Here is a 17,804-nt window from a genome sequence, read left to right as displayed (position 1 = left end):
AAACTAATTAGTTAATAAATTAGTGAAAATTAATGGGGGGAGGGGTAATAGAAAAGGGAAATATATCTTGCAGTATTCATAGATATTGCAGTATATGTGCATTTCATTGGCTCATATTAGCTTTGCTTTTTTTTTTTTTATAAATATTTTTATATTCAAATTAGTTAGTCAATCAATCTATTGTATTGACGTCATTGTGTCATTGAAGTATTTTTAGAATGAGACCTGAATACAAGCACTTCCACTACCTATTTTTTTGTTGCAGTATCGAGAAATATGACTGTATATGTGGCGTTCTTTCCCTTAGAAAAGCTTTATTTAAAAAAAAAAAAGGATTTAAAAATAGTTCGCATGTTCAAACAAATCGCTTTATGACAGTATTGGTAGACTGGAGTTCTAAAACGTGAACTTAAAATTGATTTGGACTTTAGCGCAATGAGCACAACAGCTGCACTAAACAAAAACAATTAGTACACAAAACTATTTCCAATCGCACGAATCTATTATTGTTAGTCCAGACCAGGGGCGTACTGAGTGTTAATATCGGCCCGGGCATTTCTATACCATACGGCCCTTAAATTGTATATTATATGATGGACATCCATTTCGAGGTCTATCTGTCCTCAACATCATTATGTTAAGTTTGATCATGTATGGGTAACTGAACGCAGACAATGAACTTTGTAAGAAATATAGTAGGCCTTACGTTGCTTTTCAACCGCTAAAAGTGTGGGCCCTAAAATGATGAAGCCTACTAGTAGCAATAGCACTGTCTACAGATGTAGACTATTACATTATTTCGGAAAGTGTGTAAGATTAAATTACCATTATACTATAGAGTCTTAAAGATTAAAAAAAAAACACACACACGTCGCTCAGACGGCCTCTTTTACAATAACTTATTATTATTATTATTAAAAGTTTAATACGTTATATAATGGCATTCATGAGGCCCTTTAGGTGGTCCTACCGGCCCATTTTGGTACCGGCCCACCGGGCAATGTCCCGAATGCCCATATAGCCAGTCCGCCCCTGGTCCAGACCTATTACAACATGATGAATTCAAGATAATTGATACAATTTCACTCAATATAAACTTTCTAGAAATTTTTATATTTTTAAAAAAATATTTTACTAGTTTACATTTTTTTTAAAAATAGTCACTTTTAGTTTTGAAGTCCTCTTCAAAGAAGTATTAGTAAGAGGCGTGGGTTTCCCACTGAGGCGGACAGTCTCTTGTTATCTTTGTTCTCGCCTCAAAACAAACTGCCCAAGCGTTTAAAACACTCTGTGTGTGTGTTCACTGAGGACGTATCGATTTTAATCAATGAATCTTTGTCGTGAGTGGTGGGGGTGGATCAGGTGAAGAGGGTGTTGATAAAAGGGTTAAGATTACAAGAGGTATGTTCTATGTGGAAGATTAATTCTTGAGAAGGTTTGGTATTGAATGAATTCCTGACATTTCAGATATAGAGATATCCCGAACTTATTAGGAGTTTGTACTCTCCAGTGGTGTGAAACTGAGGAAAAGAAAGGGGGTGGTCAGGTATTGGTGTTAGCGGCAAACAAATGACTTTTTTTTTTCACTATAAGGGTGACAACTTTAGGATAAGTGTAACCTTCATTAACGTTGACGATTGAATAGAAAATAGCTTTACGCCCTTTCTGCTGTTTTTCTTGGATATTTTTAGAATTCAACCATTTTTATTATCTTATGAGTATTGGCTTTTCACAAGAAGATCATACATTGTGTATTATTGAACTCTTAACATGGATATAGCAATAGAGTAGCATCGAAAACTCTTACAGTATTTGTTACAGAAAAGGTAGGACACAATTGGAATATCAATTGCATAATTCTTAATATCTTATATTTCAATGACTTTCTTGGTCTTTCTCTTCCTCCTTTCTTTTTTTATTTGCTCATTTGCTCTCATTTTTTACCTCTCTATTTCTTTCTTTTTTCTCTCTCTCTCTCTCTCTCTCTCTATCTATCTCTTAAACTGCGGGAATTAGGCACAACTTGTCGTAAGTTAGGTAAGTTGTGTTTTGAATGAATGTTCACAATTGATTAAAACATTGTCTCCTATAATTTTTTCCTTAACGGAACACTTCGCACATTCTGAGTATTTAGAGGAACACTTTGTTTTGTTTTTTTGTGTTTTTTTTTGTAGAGAGATCATTTCACGTGGTGGCCTACTAATTAATTGTTCCAGTGGTTCGTTGAACACCTATTAAGACCTCGCGGAACACTAAGGTCCCCCGGAACACAGTTTTAGAAACAATGAATTAGAGAAACAGTTATTACACTCGCTAACCCCCAGACACACCAGGACGGTAGATTGAAAAGCAAAGTAGCACTAATACCTAAAACACTAAAACATAACTGAAAATAAAAACAACAACAAAAGATAACAGCTAAAAAAGTATAAAAAAGAATCCAAGACGAAGACATATTTTCCATTTCCTATTCTTGCTCTTTTTTTTTCTACTTGCCTACCGTTAGAGGCTGGAACTCATTGCCTGAATCGGCCAGGAAAAACCAAAGACCAAGTAGAATTTCAGTTTCTACTTTGCATGCATGGCTATACTAACCCATGGATACGCATAGATTGTAATTATCTTCTTGTTCATTTTGTTTTTGGTGGGGAACTCCTGTAATTATAAATAATTTATCAAGACTGAAGTGTGAGAGATATTCGAGACGGTAACGCATGTACGTTTGTGATGGGTCATCATCTGTTTCATCTGGTTTTTGTGGCCCACGTTTAACGAGGGTGTCATGTGGCCAGCACAACGACTAACCGCCTTTTCTTTTCACCAACCATTGTCAGGTTCTCATTAGAGCTGGGTGGACTCAGAGGCGCCCAAAGATCCCGAAATTAAAATATCCCAGCCTTCACCAGGATTCGAAACCCGGACCCCAAGTTCGGAAGCCAAGTGCTTTACCGCTTAATCTCTTGTGATGGGTTTGATAATCATCCTGTGTTCAGCGTGACGTCTTGTACTCGGCATGTAATGTTCACTCTCTGGACGTATCAAATAACAACAGTACGTCACACGAGAGAAATTTGACCGTAAAAAAGGATCAAATCGCATTGCCAGAGATTTATTGAAATCTCTTCTTCCAAAAAATTATTAAATCGCCTCTTGCCGTAGACGCCTCTGGCGAAAGCAGTATAAAAGATCCCACTTTGTCGTGAGTGGTGGGGGTGGAGAGGCTGTTAATAAAAGGTTAAGATTACAAGAGGTATGTTTTTGTAAAAGGTTGATTCTCGAGACGATGAAACCATGATGAAAAGGCGTCACTAATTTTGATAATTAACATTTTTTAAAATATTGGTGGTAAAATAAGAAACTAATTACACAATAATTTATCCTACAAAAAAAAAAAAAATTCATTCTTTTATAAAAATGACACAAGGGTGCCTGAAACTATATTAAAAAAAAAGAGATTAGACTATAATGATTAGATTGTATGAATTTTTAGCGGCCCCCGAATGGAGAAAAGCTGCTATTAGTTTGTGCTGCCTGTCCGTCAGACCGTGTGTCAAGCTTAGATCTCAAAAAACTAATATTTTGCAGCCCTCAAAGTTCTAGTTCAATCTAATGCAAAGTCTGCTTTGTACAAAGCTTATATCAACTCACTCTGTCTGGTACATTCCATTGTTGCATGAACAGAAAGAAAGGAGGGGATTATTTTTATTTTTATAGTATGCATGCGAGCGGTTTTGTTTTTTTAACAAAATCTACTATATATTTACCAAATACCACTGATTCATAGACTGATTCATTGACTGATTCATTGACTGACTCATTGACTGACTCATTGACTGACTCATTGACTGACTCATTGATCACGATATCTCTTTAACTGCCGCACGTATCCGCATGAAATTTCGCATCCATGTTGCTTTTACCTCCTAGAGGCTAACTAAGAACGTTTTATTGACAGAATCACAATCTTGGGAAAAACCGCAAGTTTTCTATCAAACCTTTGTATTTTTTTTAAATTTTCGGTATTTCCCAAATAGGCCGCAGTCAAGCATATACAAAATATCATGAATTTCGTATTTTTGAAGCAATATTTTTCTTTTCCCTTAGTCTACTTAGTCTTACTAGGCCTTGCGTCATTTCCACTTCCTTTAAGACGCGGTCTAAAGAAAAAAATCCTAAAAGCATTAAATGAAAGATTTAGAGATCAAGAGTCTTTTTCTTTATTAAGAGAGAGAGAGAGAGAGAAAGAGAGAGAGAAAGAGAGAGCAAGTAATAGTACTTTGCAACACAGTAAAAAAAACAACAAAAAAAAACCTTCTAATTCTAATAACATTGAAAAGATAAATCTAGATCTATTGTCATTTCGCTACATTCAAAAGGGGTACAACAAACGATTACAGTTTTAATAAAACCGAATGAACCTCATTCACCAATCGTAAACAAACAACATTTAGCCACGTGATTCTCTATCTCTTCTATACAAATTACACAATCCACACAAGCTACCACGTGATACGTTTTTTTTTCATTGTTTTATCATTTTTATCACGTGGCTAAATGTTGTTAGTTTACGATTGGTGAATGAGGTCCATTGATATTTCTTTTTATTTAGAGAACAAAATACCAAGAGAAATGTAGAAAGGGAGCGAAAGGAAATGTGTATGAATGAACAACTTTTTGTTGTTGGCGGGGACGGGGGGGGGGGGGGGGGGTAAGTAAAAGTGCTTCTAAAATTAACAGGCCCAAAATATGAGAGCGTGTTTGTGTCGGGGGCGCATGATGAAGCGGGTAACGTTTATTTTGAATTGAGGGAGAGCTGTTGATAGCCTGTACTTCATAGCTTCTGATAGTATTTGTAAAAATATTAAAATCAGTCTTATCAGCTGCATTGCTAGCTACAAATATATCCCATAGGTCAGGGGTTCTCAACCTGTGGTTCGCGACCCCCTTGGGGGTCGATTGACGATTTGCCAGGGGTCGCCTAAGACCATCGAAAATATGGATTGTTATTGTCTATTCTTCTATTGCTGTATGTGTGTGTGTGTGGGGGGGGGGTCGCGGAAAAGTATGGGATTATAAAAAGGGGTCGCGAGCTTAAAAATTTGAGAACCGCTGCCATAGGTAGATCCTTCGGATACTTCACATGTGGGTGTTACTTTACTTATTCTGCTCAACCTTTTTCTGTTACTTATATTTATTGTCATTCGGACTCACTTTATTTAGGCTTACCACAGTGGACAGCAGAATGGACATGGGTCATTTATACCACGACTCCTACTTCAGTAGTATGGCCATCGAGTTGGCAGTGAAAGAGAGGCTGAAGACAAGGGAGGTCAATGCCAGAGAAGACAGAGCTCTGCAGCAGACGAGTCAGAGTTTCAACCGCGCTAGTCTGATATGCCAGAAGAATCAAAGTTATGAGAAATGGAGAGTAGGGCAGTCACTGAGGGTAAGAACAATCTTTGGAAATAAGAACAATCATTAAAGATAAGAACAATCATTAAAGATAAGAACAATCATTAAAATAAGAACAATCACTGGGGGTAAAAACAATCGATGAAGATAGAAAATAAAAATAAATCAAACAACGCAAAAAAAAAAAATTCTATACAAAAGACAATTATTAGAATGGTCAGAGTATTTTTTTGGCTTAGAAATAAGCATAGACCGTCTCTAAAAATTATTGAATAATAAAATACATATAGATCTAATATTTTAGGGAAAAAAAACATTATCTTGGTAATAAATAACATAGTATTATTCGCTGACGTTTAAATCAAAGTTGGTTTGAAAGATTCTAGCCCTAAGCGAAGATTATGACAAGCATTGTAAATCATTGGCAGTGTATAATTATGATATTCGGTAGTGTGTAAATGTATAAAGCTACCATTGGCAGTATATTAATGCAATCTCCCTTTCTACCCCCCCCCCCCCCAAAAAAAAAAAAAAAAGACACACTACAGCAAAATTACAGTCGCCTAAGTCCAGAGGTTTTTTCTAGGCCCAATAATCACCATCTTCTTTCCGAAAAAAAAAAACAAAACTAAAGCAAAACTACAGCCAACGAATTCCACAAATTCCCCCCCCCCCCCCCAAAAAAAAATATAAATAAATAAATAAAGCGAAACTACAACTACTAATTTTTTTGAGCGTAAATTGGAAAAAAAAAAAAGTGGGGGGGGGTGAGGTCAACCAACCCTTCCTTAAATAAAACATTTCTGTTTTTTTCTACCAGTTGCTGGTAGAAAGTAGACATGATGGACGAAAATTCAGCAAAATGTAGAACTAAAAGCATTGAGAACTTCCTTTCTCTACATCTCCTTTACCAGAACAACCTTTAACTTTGTCTTTTGTTTCTATGACTTTTAATCAGAAAATAAGGGAGCGAAGTCCTGGTCTGGACAGCAGTCTAGCGTTAGAGAAAGCACGAGTTGAGGCCTTGCAACGAGCTCTCCTGTCGAGGAGTTACGTCAAAGATTCAAGCTCTTTTGGTGTCCCGGAAAGTGCATCATGGGTCACAAACAGGTAATAAAATAGTAATAATAATAAGGACAACTGACATCACAGATACCTTCAAGGCCCTTAACATTCCTAGGAACATCCTCGTTGTCTGTCAGAGGGCGGTACTGCTGCAGACCTGCCACATCACCAGAAAATTCCTCAGTGGACAACAATGAATTTTGTTTCTCCATAGCGAAAGTCGACCCTGGCAGTGCCAGAGAATGAATACTCGTTCATTTCTAACTTAAAAATACAAATAATAATACTAATATATACATAGTACATATAATAGATATGCTCAATCAAAGAAAGACACAGCTTGACGTCTCTGTCACTTTCTTTGTTTGTTTGTCTCATTCTCTACTGTTTGTGGGTCTCTGTCTTACGTAGGCTCAATGTTATTATCTCTAATGCCTTTCAGAAGTGTCGCTAGTATGAAGTCGTCTGCTGACTCAGTCAAACACAAGGAGGAAGAGCGTCTTCAGAACCAAATTGAAAAGGTCACTCGAGAGAAACCACTGAACACAAAGTTAGGTCGTGACCTCCTGAAGCAAGCAGACTTCGTCCGACGTAGTGAGCACACGGTGAAAGCCCTGGCCAGGTCAGTTTCCTAACGCTGTAACTAGCTATTAGAGAACAGTATTCGAACTACAGACTTTCATTTGGGTGGTCTAGTGTCCCATGAGTTTAATCTCTAGGTCTCCTGTTTAGAATAACTGTCTTCGCGCATGATTTAGCAAGAGTCTCTATTTTCGGCTTTGATTTGTAAATGCAGTTATACCTCCGGTAGTTTTGACACATTGACCTATTCATCAAGTGATATTCGGAAAATTCTGATGACTTAATTTTGAATATTGTTTTGACTGGCATGCCGATTAAAATTTATATCTTAACATTTTTTTAAAAAAGGAAAAGGAGTTTAAGTCTCTCTCTCTATATATATATGTGTATAATCAACAGTCCCATAATATCTGTATTAATACTACAAACGACAAATCGATTACGCAGTATCGCACAGTGCCGATGTGCTATAAATTGTGAGCTTTTTTTTTTTTTTAAATATACATTTGAATTAGTCTGTGATACTTTTGCTTACTTAGCCTACACAAAAAAAAAAAATTAAAAGTTTATTTTCTAAATAGATCTAGATCTAGCTTACATTAAGTAATATTTTTTTAGGGAACATACATGCATTTTACATCTCACTTTAATATTGTGCACTTGAAAAGCTTTTTTTCACTCTAATATTTTGTTGCTGTGGCAGTGTGTAATTACTTACCTTCCTCTTTATATCCTCCAGTGGTATCTTCTCTTTATTTTTCCATTCTAATTGGTCTTGTTACAATTTTAAAGCCTACTAATTAAAAAAAAAAACAATTCTATGCAATACAACGGCCTGCATACATTCCACTTCTTCTTTGACCCCCAGGTTACGATGGCGTCAAGACAAGAGGAGGCTGGACCACAGGAGATGTAAGGAAGAGTTGATGGCCTTTAGCAAACCGCTTATTGAGAAAGCCAGCGTCGTCCTTAAAGGTCGAGATGACCTTGACGTGACTCAATTTCTGGAAGACTTTGAACACTTCATCATAGGCAAAGACCACAGGGACAGCCACGCGGAGGCTAAATATAGCAACTCGTTCATGCATATACCGTCTGCTTCTGCTAGCGACGGTCCTCATGAACTTACGCCTGAAGTACTGCAGCAAGGTGCTGAACATTCAGACGTAGGCGTATCCACTGGACATTTAGTAGCGACCACGGAGCAACTTTACGCCAACACTTCAAAAGAGAAAGTGTCTCATTCAGAAAATGTAAAGGGGACAACACATAACAAAGTTTCTCTGAATTCCTACAGTCACAACGCAAGGCATTTAGAGACTATCAATGCACATTCAGAGACTATCAATGCACCAATCTTTCCACTTCCTGCTATCACGGCGCATTCTGTCGATGAGCGATATCCGGACTCTGTTGGAAGCGTAGTTGTAGCAACAACACCGGGAAACGTCACTTCCCATAATGCAAGCGTTGCCAAGGACGCTGTTTCTACTGAGAGTGACACACATAATGCTGCTACAGTCAGAGGCGGACCTCTGTCCTTGTCCTCTAGAGGCGCTGTCTGGCTCCCTCAGCTATGGAGGCAACATAAAAAGCGCATTTTGAGCACATATAGCCTCCCAAAGCTAAAACACAGACGCAAAGTCAGACTGTAACATTTTGTTATAAAACTCTCGAGTCAAATCATAATTGTGGATATATTGGATATATAAATGTATTCATTAGAATCTATATTACAAGCGCAAAATACAACTGAATGATTCTTTCATTTATGTATGTATCAAGAGATCCCAGCAACAGAGGAGCGGATTCACATGAAATTTCGTACACAGACTCCTTTTACCTCTTAGTTGCTTGCTAAAGATTGGGTTTTCAAATTCGCACCCTGAACGCATCGATTCGGGAAAAATCGCAATCTTTCTACGAAACCTTTGTATTTTATTTTCGGTATTTCCCTCCAAAGGCCGCATGCTGTATACAAAAAACATTTACAAATAGCACAAAGATAAGACTTCCGTATTTGTCAAACATATTTTCATTTGTTTTAATTTGCATTACGTCATATTGTATTGACACTTCCGCTTCCTTTTAGTCACGGCCGAACAACACTAATAGTTAGTATAAAAAAAAAGATCTATTTTGTCCTCGACAGCAGTGGCGTAGCTAGGGTGGGGAGGGAGGGGGAGAATTTGAAAATTCCCCGGGCCCCCACTTTAGGGAAGCCACCTAATGAGTGTTTTTTTTTTTACATTTAATATTAAGCCAAGCCTCCCGGGCCCCCAAATGATGGCAAATTCCTAGCTACGCCCCTGCTCGACAGAGCAAAGACTATAATTATTTCACACGTGTTCGGGTATCTAATATCACTGTCTATATCACTGTCACTTTTAAAGTCGTAGATCTATAATTTAGAACCCACTGTCAGAGTGAATGTGCGAGGGACTATACACATACCTCTTGTATTATCAAATGTGTTTTGGGGGGATGGAAGTTTATTTTATATAAACCGATTTATCAGTGCACGAATAGATGTTTACATTAAGCTGATATAAAGTATATGTATGAATCAATCCAATAAAGTGATTGTATCCATTATAGAGAATATATTAATATATCAATTTTAGCTGATAGCTAAATTATTCCGTTATAGCCAACAGATAATATAAATTATTCTTCTTGATAGCTAAACAATCCATGTTAGTGGACATTTATGTATATTAATTCATTATAATAATATTGGCAATGTATTCAATTCCGAAGGCTAAAGATGAGTGCAGTGTTTCACATGACTAAGCAAACCCAACTGAAAACTACATACTTTCCCCATCTTGTGCATTTGCAGTAGTAGTCCACCGGCGGTCTATATCAGTTTGCTGTCGTCTTCTGAGCCTGTCTTCAATAAGGGCTTTCCTTTGGGTCTCAAATGTATGTCCCGCAGCCTTAGTGAGTTCCCTCCAACTGTCTCTTTTAGACGCCTTCTTCTGCCAGCTTCTTTCCTCTACGCCATTTAGGGCGAATTGGCGCCCGAGTTTGATCGTTATAGAAAATACCTCTGTTAAGCCGTCCTCCTTTAAGCTCGCCAAAGAAGATCGCCTTTGGCATGAGGTCGTCTCCCATGCGGGATACGTGTCCGACCCAGCGCAGCTGTCAAATGGTAATTGGTGTTTCTATACTGTCCACACCGGCCTCTAGCCAGCAGAATATTGTTTTTTGTAATGCAGTCTTGCCAGCTTATGCCCATTATGAAGCCGAGACATCTTTGATGGGAGCATTCGAGAAGCCTTAAATGCCTTCGATAGTGCACCCATGTTTCACCCTTTGTAAAGGACTAGTAGATTTATTATTTCTAGTGGACATGTGGATTTTTTCGTTATACTGAACATGTAGATTTATTCTGTATTGAGGACATGTAGATTTATTCTGTATTGAGGACATGTAGATTTATTCTGTATTGAGGACATGTAGATTTATTCTGTATTGAGGACATGTAGATTTATTCTGTATTGAGGACATGTAGATTTATTCTGTATTGAGGACATGTAGATTTATTCGTTATAGTGGACATGTAGTATCATGTAGATTTTTTCTGTATTGAGAACATGTAGATTTATTCGTTATAGTGGACACGTAAATATCAGCCAGAATAGCGAAATCTCTAAATTTGTTCAGCTTCAGCAAATAACTTTTCATTTAAAGTAGCACAAATACGGAAGACTGCCTGGTCAGAAGGTATGCGTTTCCGACTGTCCTCCCGATAGTCCAGAGTTCAAACACTCCCTCATTGTAGATAAATGTTAATATACTTTGATTATGTATTGATCTGTTGTCTGTTGAAGTAACATGAGTTTATTCCCAGACCTATTCAGAACCAAGCACATACGAGCTAGATAAAGGAATGAAAGATACATTAGAAACAGAAGTAACATGAGTTTATTCCCAGACCTATTCAGAACCGAGCCCATACGAGCTAGATAAAGGAATGAAAGATATATTAGAAACAGAAGAAAAATGAGTTTATTCCCAGACCTATTCAGAACCGAGCCCATACGAGCTAGATAAAGGAATGAAAGATATATTAGAAACAGAAGAAAAATGAGTTTATTCCCAGACCTATTCAGAACCGAGCCCATACGGGCTAGATAAAGGAATGCTCTGTCCGTCTGTCTTTCTGTCTGGTAAAAGTTTTGTATAGGTTATTTCTCCGACACCTCATATGGCTCCGTCTGTCTCGGAAGACAATGTATGCGCCCTGTTGAGTGAATGCTTTTAGTTTCATCTTGAGACGGGTCAGAGTCTAGAGCGACTGATCAAGCCAATTCTGGAGCCACAGAGTTTGCCACAGATCATGCATTTTGTGTGCATCTGTTTTAGGGCTAGCTGACAGGGCAGCTTTCTTTTTCTTCCTCTTGACTAAGGCAGCCTCGTTTCTTTTGCTCTCGGCGAGGTTCGTTTCAGCACGTACAGGCTGTCTCCATGCTGTCCTGTCTTGGGCTATCTCCTCCCACAGATTTTCGTTGATTCCTGTGGTTCTCGTGTCTCGCGTGCAGACATCTCTGTAGGTTAATCATGGGCGGCCCTTGAGTTTGACTTCCTATGCTAGCTCAGTCTTTAGAGATTCTTCCATCCGGCATGCGAGTGACATGACCGAGCCAGCGTAGTCTTCTCTGTGTAAGAAGAGCATAGATTCTGTGCATATTGGCCCGTTTTAGAACGTCGTGGTTAGAGACCTGATCCCTCCAGGAGATGCACATTAAGCGTGGCAGGCAGACTATTTCATCTATGCTCTTGACGCATGTATGTTGCCAAGCTCTTACTGCTATACCTCACCCCGACACCTCATAGTTGTAGCTATAGTTACTCGGATTGTTTAATAGTTCTTTTTGGAATGTAAAGTCATCATTATTAATTTTCCTATTGTTATCAATCTTTTTTTTTCCCTCAAGACGACGCCAATATTCTCTAGGATTCTTTCCTTTTGATCTTTTTATTCTATTTCGTATCTTCTAAACGGGTTTTGTTTTTCTTATGGCGTATTATCAACATTTTTTTTTTACCATTAATGTTCATAACAACTTTACTAAGTAACCAATTATTACTATTTAATTCACTAGTTAACTCAACGGTCATGTTTTGAATGAAATATTTAGAAAGGGAGAGCAAAACATATATTTCAGAATGTATAGTAGATTTTCTATTACTTCCCTTTTATTTCGCATCTGCTATGTTGTATGTAACGGCGTCTGTCAGTTACCCAGCATGCATTGTAATTGATGTTTTTAAAGTCATATTGTTGTCTAATTTAGCATTACCTGTTTTCTTTCCGTTCAATGCATACGCAGTTAGACAACCGAAGAATTATTTTAAATAATTAATTTCAAAATATTGTTATGCATATTTATTTCACGGGAAGAAAATCATTTGCACAAGTAAAACAATTTTAACTTTTATTAAAGGTATTGATGGTGTATAGTGCAATCGCAAGGTGCGTTAATATTGGTAGGCCTAAGTGTGTACATTGTTAGTCTGCCAATGATTGAATTTGACTTATTATTAATAGGTTCTTTAATTTTGAAATAAAATGTAGGGGAAAAAGTTTTTGCATATTATTTAACGTGACAAATACTGTAAATACTGTAAAATGTGTTTGTTTGTTAATTTAATGATTAAAATCGCATCTAGCATTCCTTACTGAATTACTTATTGTATTGTATTGCATTGTATTGTATTACTTCTGGTATTGCGATATACATATTGTACTGCAAAATATGAACTAGGACGAGCAGCCTTAGATGTCTTCTAGAGTGCACCCAGAGCCTACAACGCTTCAATGAAAGGTGCCTTCGCTCCATAATGGACATACGCTTACAAGGCTACTTTACAAATACCTATGTTCTGCTGGAGGTCGATGCTAAGAGCATAGGAGCACTACTTACCATTCGACAGATGCAATGGGTCAAACACTTATTTAGCACGGGGCACAACCATGTGCCTAAGGCCATCAAACTGTGGGCGAGACTTAAGTTCGCACTATTTTGGAGATGTCTACTAATGACATTTAGACACTTTTTTTTAGCATAAGTATTTTTAACTCTTGTATGGCCAACTAAGCGAAGAAAAGCACTCGCAAGGTGGTCAAAGAAAGCGCTTCAGGGACACCCTCAAAGCTTCTCTGAAGGCGTTCAGCATAGACCCAGCCTCCTGGGAGACAGAGGCACATGACAGAGCATCATGGCGTCGCGCTGTGAAAACTGGCGCACAGGTTGCTGAGGAAAAAAGAACAACGCTGGCAGAAGAAAAACGCCAGAGAAGAAAAGCAAGGCAAACGACACTAGCTCCAGCTGGAAAAACCTGCCCAGTGTGCGGCCGAACATTCCGGGCTCACATAGGTCTCACCAGCCACATGAGGAGGCATAAAACCCCAGTGCAAAGCCCTCAGCCCACTGGATGACAAAGTGGTCATCATCGAACCACGATGGACGAACAATAGGAAATACACGACACCCATCAGACAAACAGGCACAGGAACTCTTTTGTTTGTCAATGATACCATAAATTACAATTACAATAACTCTTGTACAAGCTTCAGCACTGTTTGTGCTTTTGAGCTTTCTGCAGTTGCGCCCCTTATCTTTAGGTTTGCGTTTCAAACATGTTTCATTTAGAAAGCCTACACTAAACGTTTTAGTGGAAGATCCGCAGTTTGCGGCCACTGTCGTAGGACATGACTGAAAGAATTCACAGGATAGTAATTCAAAGAACGAATTAAAAAATAAATAAATTTAAGTATGTAATATTTAATTTCTTAGAACATAGTCCAAGGATTTACAAACGTCTACCACGATGACCACCCTTCCTGCGAGTACAATCTGATGGAATGGGGGTTGCATCCTCAATGCGGCCAACTTTCATGCCAGAACGTGCCAGAGCTCTAAGTGCTGACTGTTGCTCCAGGCCCAGGTATTTTAGTTCTGTTTCCACCAGTAGCTCTGAGTTTAATATGCAATGCTGTAAAACCCGGTCCTTTCTGCAACATCCTGAGCAGCCAACACAGCAGCATAACGTGAAGCGTCATCACGATCTGCTTTAACTTTCATGCCAACAGTTACACGAGCAATGGTTTCTTTTCCTGATACATCAGTGACATGGACGAAAGTCTCGTTAAAAACTAGCATCTACGTATGCTACACTAAACTCAGAATTTGCGCTTTTTTTTTTTTTTTTGGAAACCTCAGAATTTGCGCTATTCAATTTTAGCTTTATCATCATAGGAATCCTTGGGCCTTAGGCCTGTTTTCTTTGCCTCTTTTTTGGGCTCTTTGTGCCTCTTTTATGGGCCATCTCCCCTCTTTTGTGGGCTTTTTTTTTTGTTTTTATTTGTAAGTTCTCATAATTCACAAGTATCAAATCTTTTTTTTTTTTTAAAAGGAAACCTAAAAATGCAAAGAAACCCAAAAAATGGGTGGTTGAGACTCATTTATAGCTAAATCTTGTTTATTTAAGATATGGTTAAAACATTGTTGAATATTAAATAACGTGACGATTGCGAAATTGTTAAAATACATTATTCTTTTAAAGTAGGACCAAGGCACACACACAAAATAAACACACACACAAAAACGCAATTTGTTTTCCAAAAGGTGCAACATGTTCTAAGCGTTATATGTTCTCCAGCGTACGATTTCAAAAGGAATATTACTACCAAACAAGAGAATATAAAAATACTTTATAAAAAAAAAACCCCAATAAATCTTATATTTAGCTTAGTTGTATCAATAATTTTGATCCGTAGATATGAAATTAAATTTGTATTTGATATAGACTGCCTTAGGAAATGCACGAATCAATTTAAAAAAACGAACCAATGAGTGAATTGATTATTGATTATCAATGATTTTGTTTGATACCAACAAGGGAAATTAATCAGTGTTCACAGATATGGTTAAATATGTCAGGTTTCCCCCAATTAAATAATATTTAATAGCATTTCTCCCACACCCAATCTCGGATCAAGTTGAAACTCATAGACATAAATAAATATAGACTGGAAGTAGGAAGTTATTTTTATTTGGGGGGAGTCAATATGTTTTATGTACTCTATCTATGTGAAAAAAAAAATGGCGGCGATTGAGCTATAAATTCTAGGACTAACATTTCAGCCAATATATACCTTTGATCTTTAGTTTTGAAAAGTGCTAAACTGCCATATTCCCAATATTTTGTCTTTGTTTCATAATCATAGACATAGGCAAATATATATAGGTTTGTGATGTGGATCTACAAACTTTTCTTTTCCCAAATATTTCCGATAATAATTTGTTCTTTATCGTCCAGTCTATATATATATATGTCTATGTTGAAACTTTAAACAATTATATATAGTACCTTGCAAAACATGAATCATTACAAAAATTAACGAATTAATTATTGGAAATTAACTATTTTTTGATATCGAAAAAAAAGTTAATAACTTCAACATGATCGACATACATAGTTGTAAGTGTGGCGTTCTTTCCCTTAAATAAGCTGTTCATATATTCCTCTGCTCATCAATCTTAATATCAGCGTTTCTTCAACTTTTACCAGTGGCGTTACATTAAAAATAAATAAATTCGCACCTCCTTTAGACATGGGTCAGAGGCGCGGTGGCTGAGCGGTAAAGCGCTTGGCTTCCGAACTCGGGGTCCGCGGTTCGAATCCTAGTGAGGACTGGGATTTTTAATTTCGGGATCTTCGGGTGCCAATGGGTACCCAGCTCTAATGGGTACCTGGCATTAGTTGGGGAAAAGTAAAGGTGGTTGGTCGTTGTGCTGGCCACACGACACCCTCGTTAAACGTATACCACAAATAACGGATGACTTTCATATTTACTGTTCTATAGACCACAGGGTCAGAAAGGGGAACTTTACTTATTATTTTACTATTTTAGAAATGGTCTATAAGAGAGTTTTAGAATGCAATATCTGACAAGGAAAACATTACAAAATACTTCGCAATAAACAAAGCTTGTACGAAGTGAAGCTGTATCAATGAGTTTGAATCAGTCATGTCATTAAATTCGTAATAGATCTAGACCAACAACAATACATCTCTCTGCGATTAATAATAGTTTTACCAATTGTTTTTGTTTAGTGCTATTTCATGCTTTTAGCTGTCTCAATCCGCTTTGATCCTATCACTCATCTGGGCCAGTTGTGAAAATGGAAAAAAAGGGGGGGTGGGGAGAAAAGGGTATTTGGGTGGACCTGAATTCGAAGTAGTGTCTCACGCCTCTGCAATCTGACATTCTAACCACTCTGCTCGTGAGCTGCTTATGACTATTGATGATTGTATTGTTATATATTGTTTGTTTCAATTTAGATCGGCAACCGATAAAAGGAACTCATTCTGCCTATACCACAACTTCAGTTAAGTACTATTTCTTTCCTTGTTCGAGATACCAAACAAAATAGCTAATTACCAACAGTTAATTAACTGATTGTTGATGTTTTTCTAATAGATTCTTGTGTTGTCAGATAAAAGAAATACTTGTGCAAAATTTCAGCTTGATCTGAGATTGCGTTTGGAAGAGATAGCGTGTACAAACTTTTTACCAGACAGACAGACAGACAGAGCGACTTGATATAAGCTTTGTATAAAAAAAAGCCGTTAAGATCATTCAATTTTCTTTGTTTTCTTTGCACTTAGATGAAAATGTGTGGAATCCAAATCGACGTTATGATGAAAGCTCAAAGCCAGTTCGCTTCATCTTCGGTTTTCTCTGAAATAAATTTCCAAGTCAATTTGGAAAGTGTTTAGTCTATCAGAAAAATAGATCGTCTTGACGCAGATTTTCTTTTCGTAAAGCAAAATTATGATGTACGACAGACGGAAGAAATTCGATCTTTCTGACACGAGAAATTCGAGAAAAAATGGCGTCAGCGGAGAGACTTCTTCTAAAATGTGGATAATGGAAGAGTCTTCTTCTAAAATGTGGATGATGGAAGAGTCTTCTTCTAAAATGTGGATAATGGGAGAGTCTTCTTCTAAAATGGGGATCATGGGAGAGTCTTCTTCTAAAATGTGGATAATGGGAGAGTCTTCTTCTAAAATGTGGATAATGGGAGAGTCTTCTTCTAAAATGTTGATAATGGAAGAGTCTTCTTCTAAAATGTGGATAATGGGAGAGTCTTCTTCTAAAATGTTGATAATGGAAGAGCCTTCTTCTAAAATGTTGATAATGGGAGAGTCTTCTTCTAAAATGTTGATAATGGGAGAGTCTTCTTCTAAAATGTTGATAATGGGAGAGCCTTCTTCTAAAATGTTGATAATGGGAGAGTCTTCTTCTAAAATGTGTATAATGGGAGAGTCTTCTTCTAAAATGTTGATAATGGGAGAGTCTTCTTCTAAAATGTTGATAATGGGAGAGTCTTCTTCTAAAATGTTGATAATGGAAGAGTCTTCTTCTAATATGTGGATAATGGGAGAGTCTTCTTCTAATATGTGGATAATGGGAGAGTCTTCTTCTAAAATGTGGATAATTTTGACGCCTCTCACAAAACAAGTAGGCTATAAATTTTAAGGATTATTTAGTCTTGCTTAGAGGATGAGACATCTCTTGCTTCAAATATTTCAAATATTTTGATTATTAAACAATGGTGATTATGATAAACTTAAAGAGTGATCTATAAATACAATGAAAATGCAGCATTTGTTTTTGGTCACTCGAGAAATAAATTGGCCGGCTTGACATTCCCCCTCCCTTCCAG

The 17,804-nt window shown here is 37.3% G+C and overlaps 3 protein-coding genes across 3 annotated transcripts; 1 reads left to right on the top strand and 2 right to left on the bottom strand.

Moving 5' to 3' along the window:
* The first annotated feature begins 1,766 nt into the window (after positions 1–1,766).
* LOC106052006 (uncharacterized) lies at positions 1,767–9,436 on the top strand. The gene is made up of 5 exons (XM_013207246.2): positions 1,767–1,826; positions 5,221–5,446; positions 6,371–6,522; positions 6,920–7,099; positions 7,928–9,436. Exons 2-5 carry the CDS (start codon positions 5,243–5,245, stop codon positions 8,712–8,714), a joined length of 1,323 nt encoding a protein of 440 aa, XP_013062700.2. The 5' UTR covers positions 1,767–1,826; positions 5,221–5,242; the 3' UTR covers positions 8,715–9,436.
* A 4,401-nt stretch (positions 9,437–13,837) lies between these two features.
* On the bottom strand, positions 13,838–14,231 carry LOC129925118 (40S ribosomal protein S14-like). Its single transcript, XM_056023489.1, is given in 3 exon segments — positions 13,838–14,001; positions 14,003–14,075; positions 14,077–14,231. Coding segments are annotated over 3 exon segments (348 nt in total). The 3' UTR covers positions 13,838–13,881.
* Positions 14,232–16,800: 2,569 nt separating this feature from the next.
* On the bottom strand, positions 16,801–17,746 carry LOC106051989 (uncharacterized). The gene is made up of 2 exons (XM_056023488.1): positions 17,731–17,746; positions 16,801–17,585 (listed from the first exon to the last, which is right to left on the bottom strand). The coding sequence occupies exons 1-2, from the start codon at positions 17,744–17,746 to the stop codon at positions 16,801–16,803; spliced, it is 801 nt and encodes a 266-aa protein (XP_055879463.1).
* Positions 17,747–17,804: the final 58 nt, after the last annotated feature.

Source organism: Biomphalaria glabrata, chromosome 3, assembly GCF_947242115.1.
Source record: "Biomphalaria glabrata chromosome 3, xgBioGlab47.1, whole genome shotgun sequence".
Lineage (NCBI taxonomy): Eukaryota > Metazoa > Mollusca > Gastropoda > Planorbidae > Biomphalaria > Biomphalaria glabrata.
Note: the sequence above shows the minus strand (reverse complement) of the source record. Positions and strands in the feature narration are given on the sequence as shown.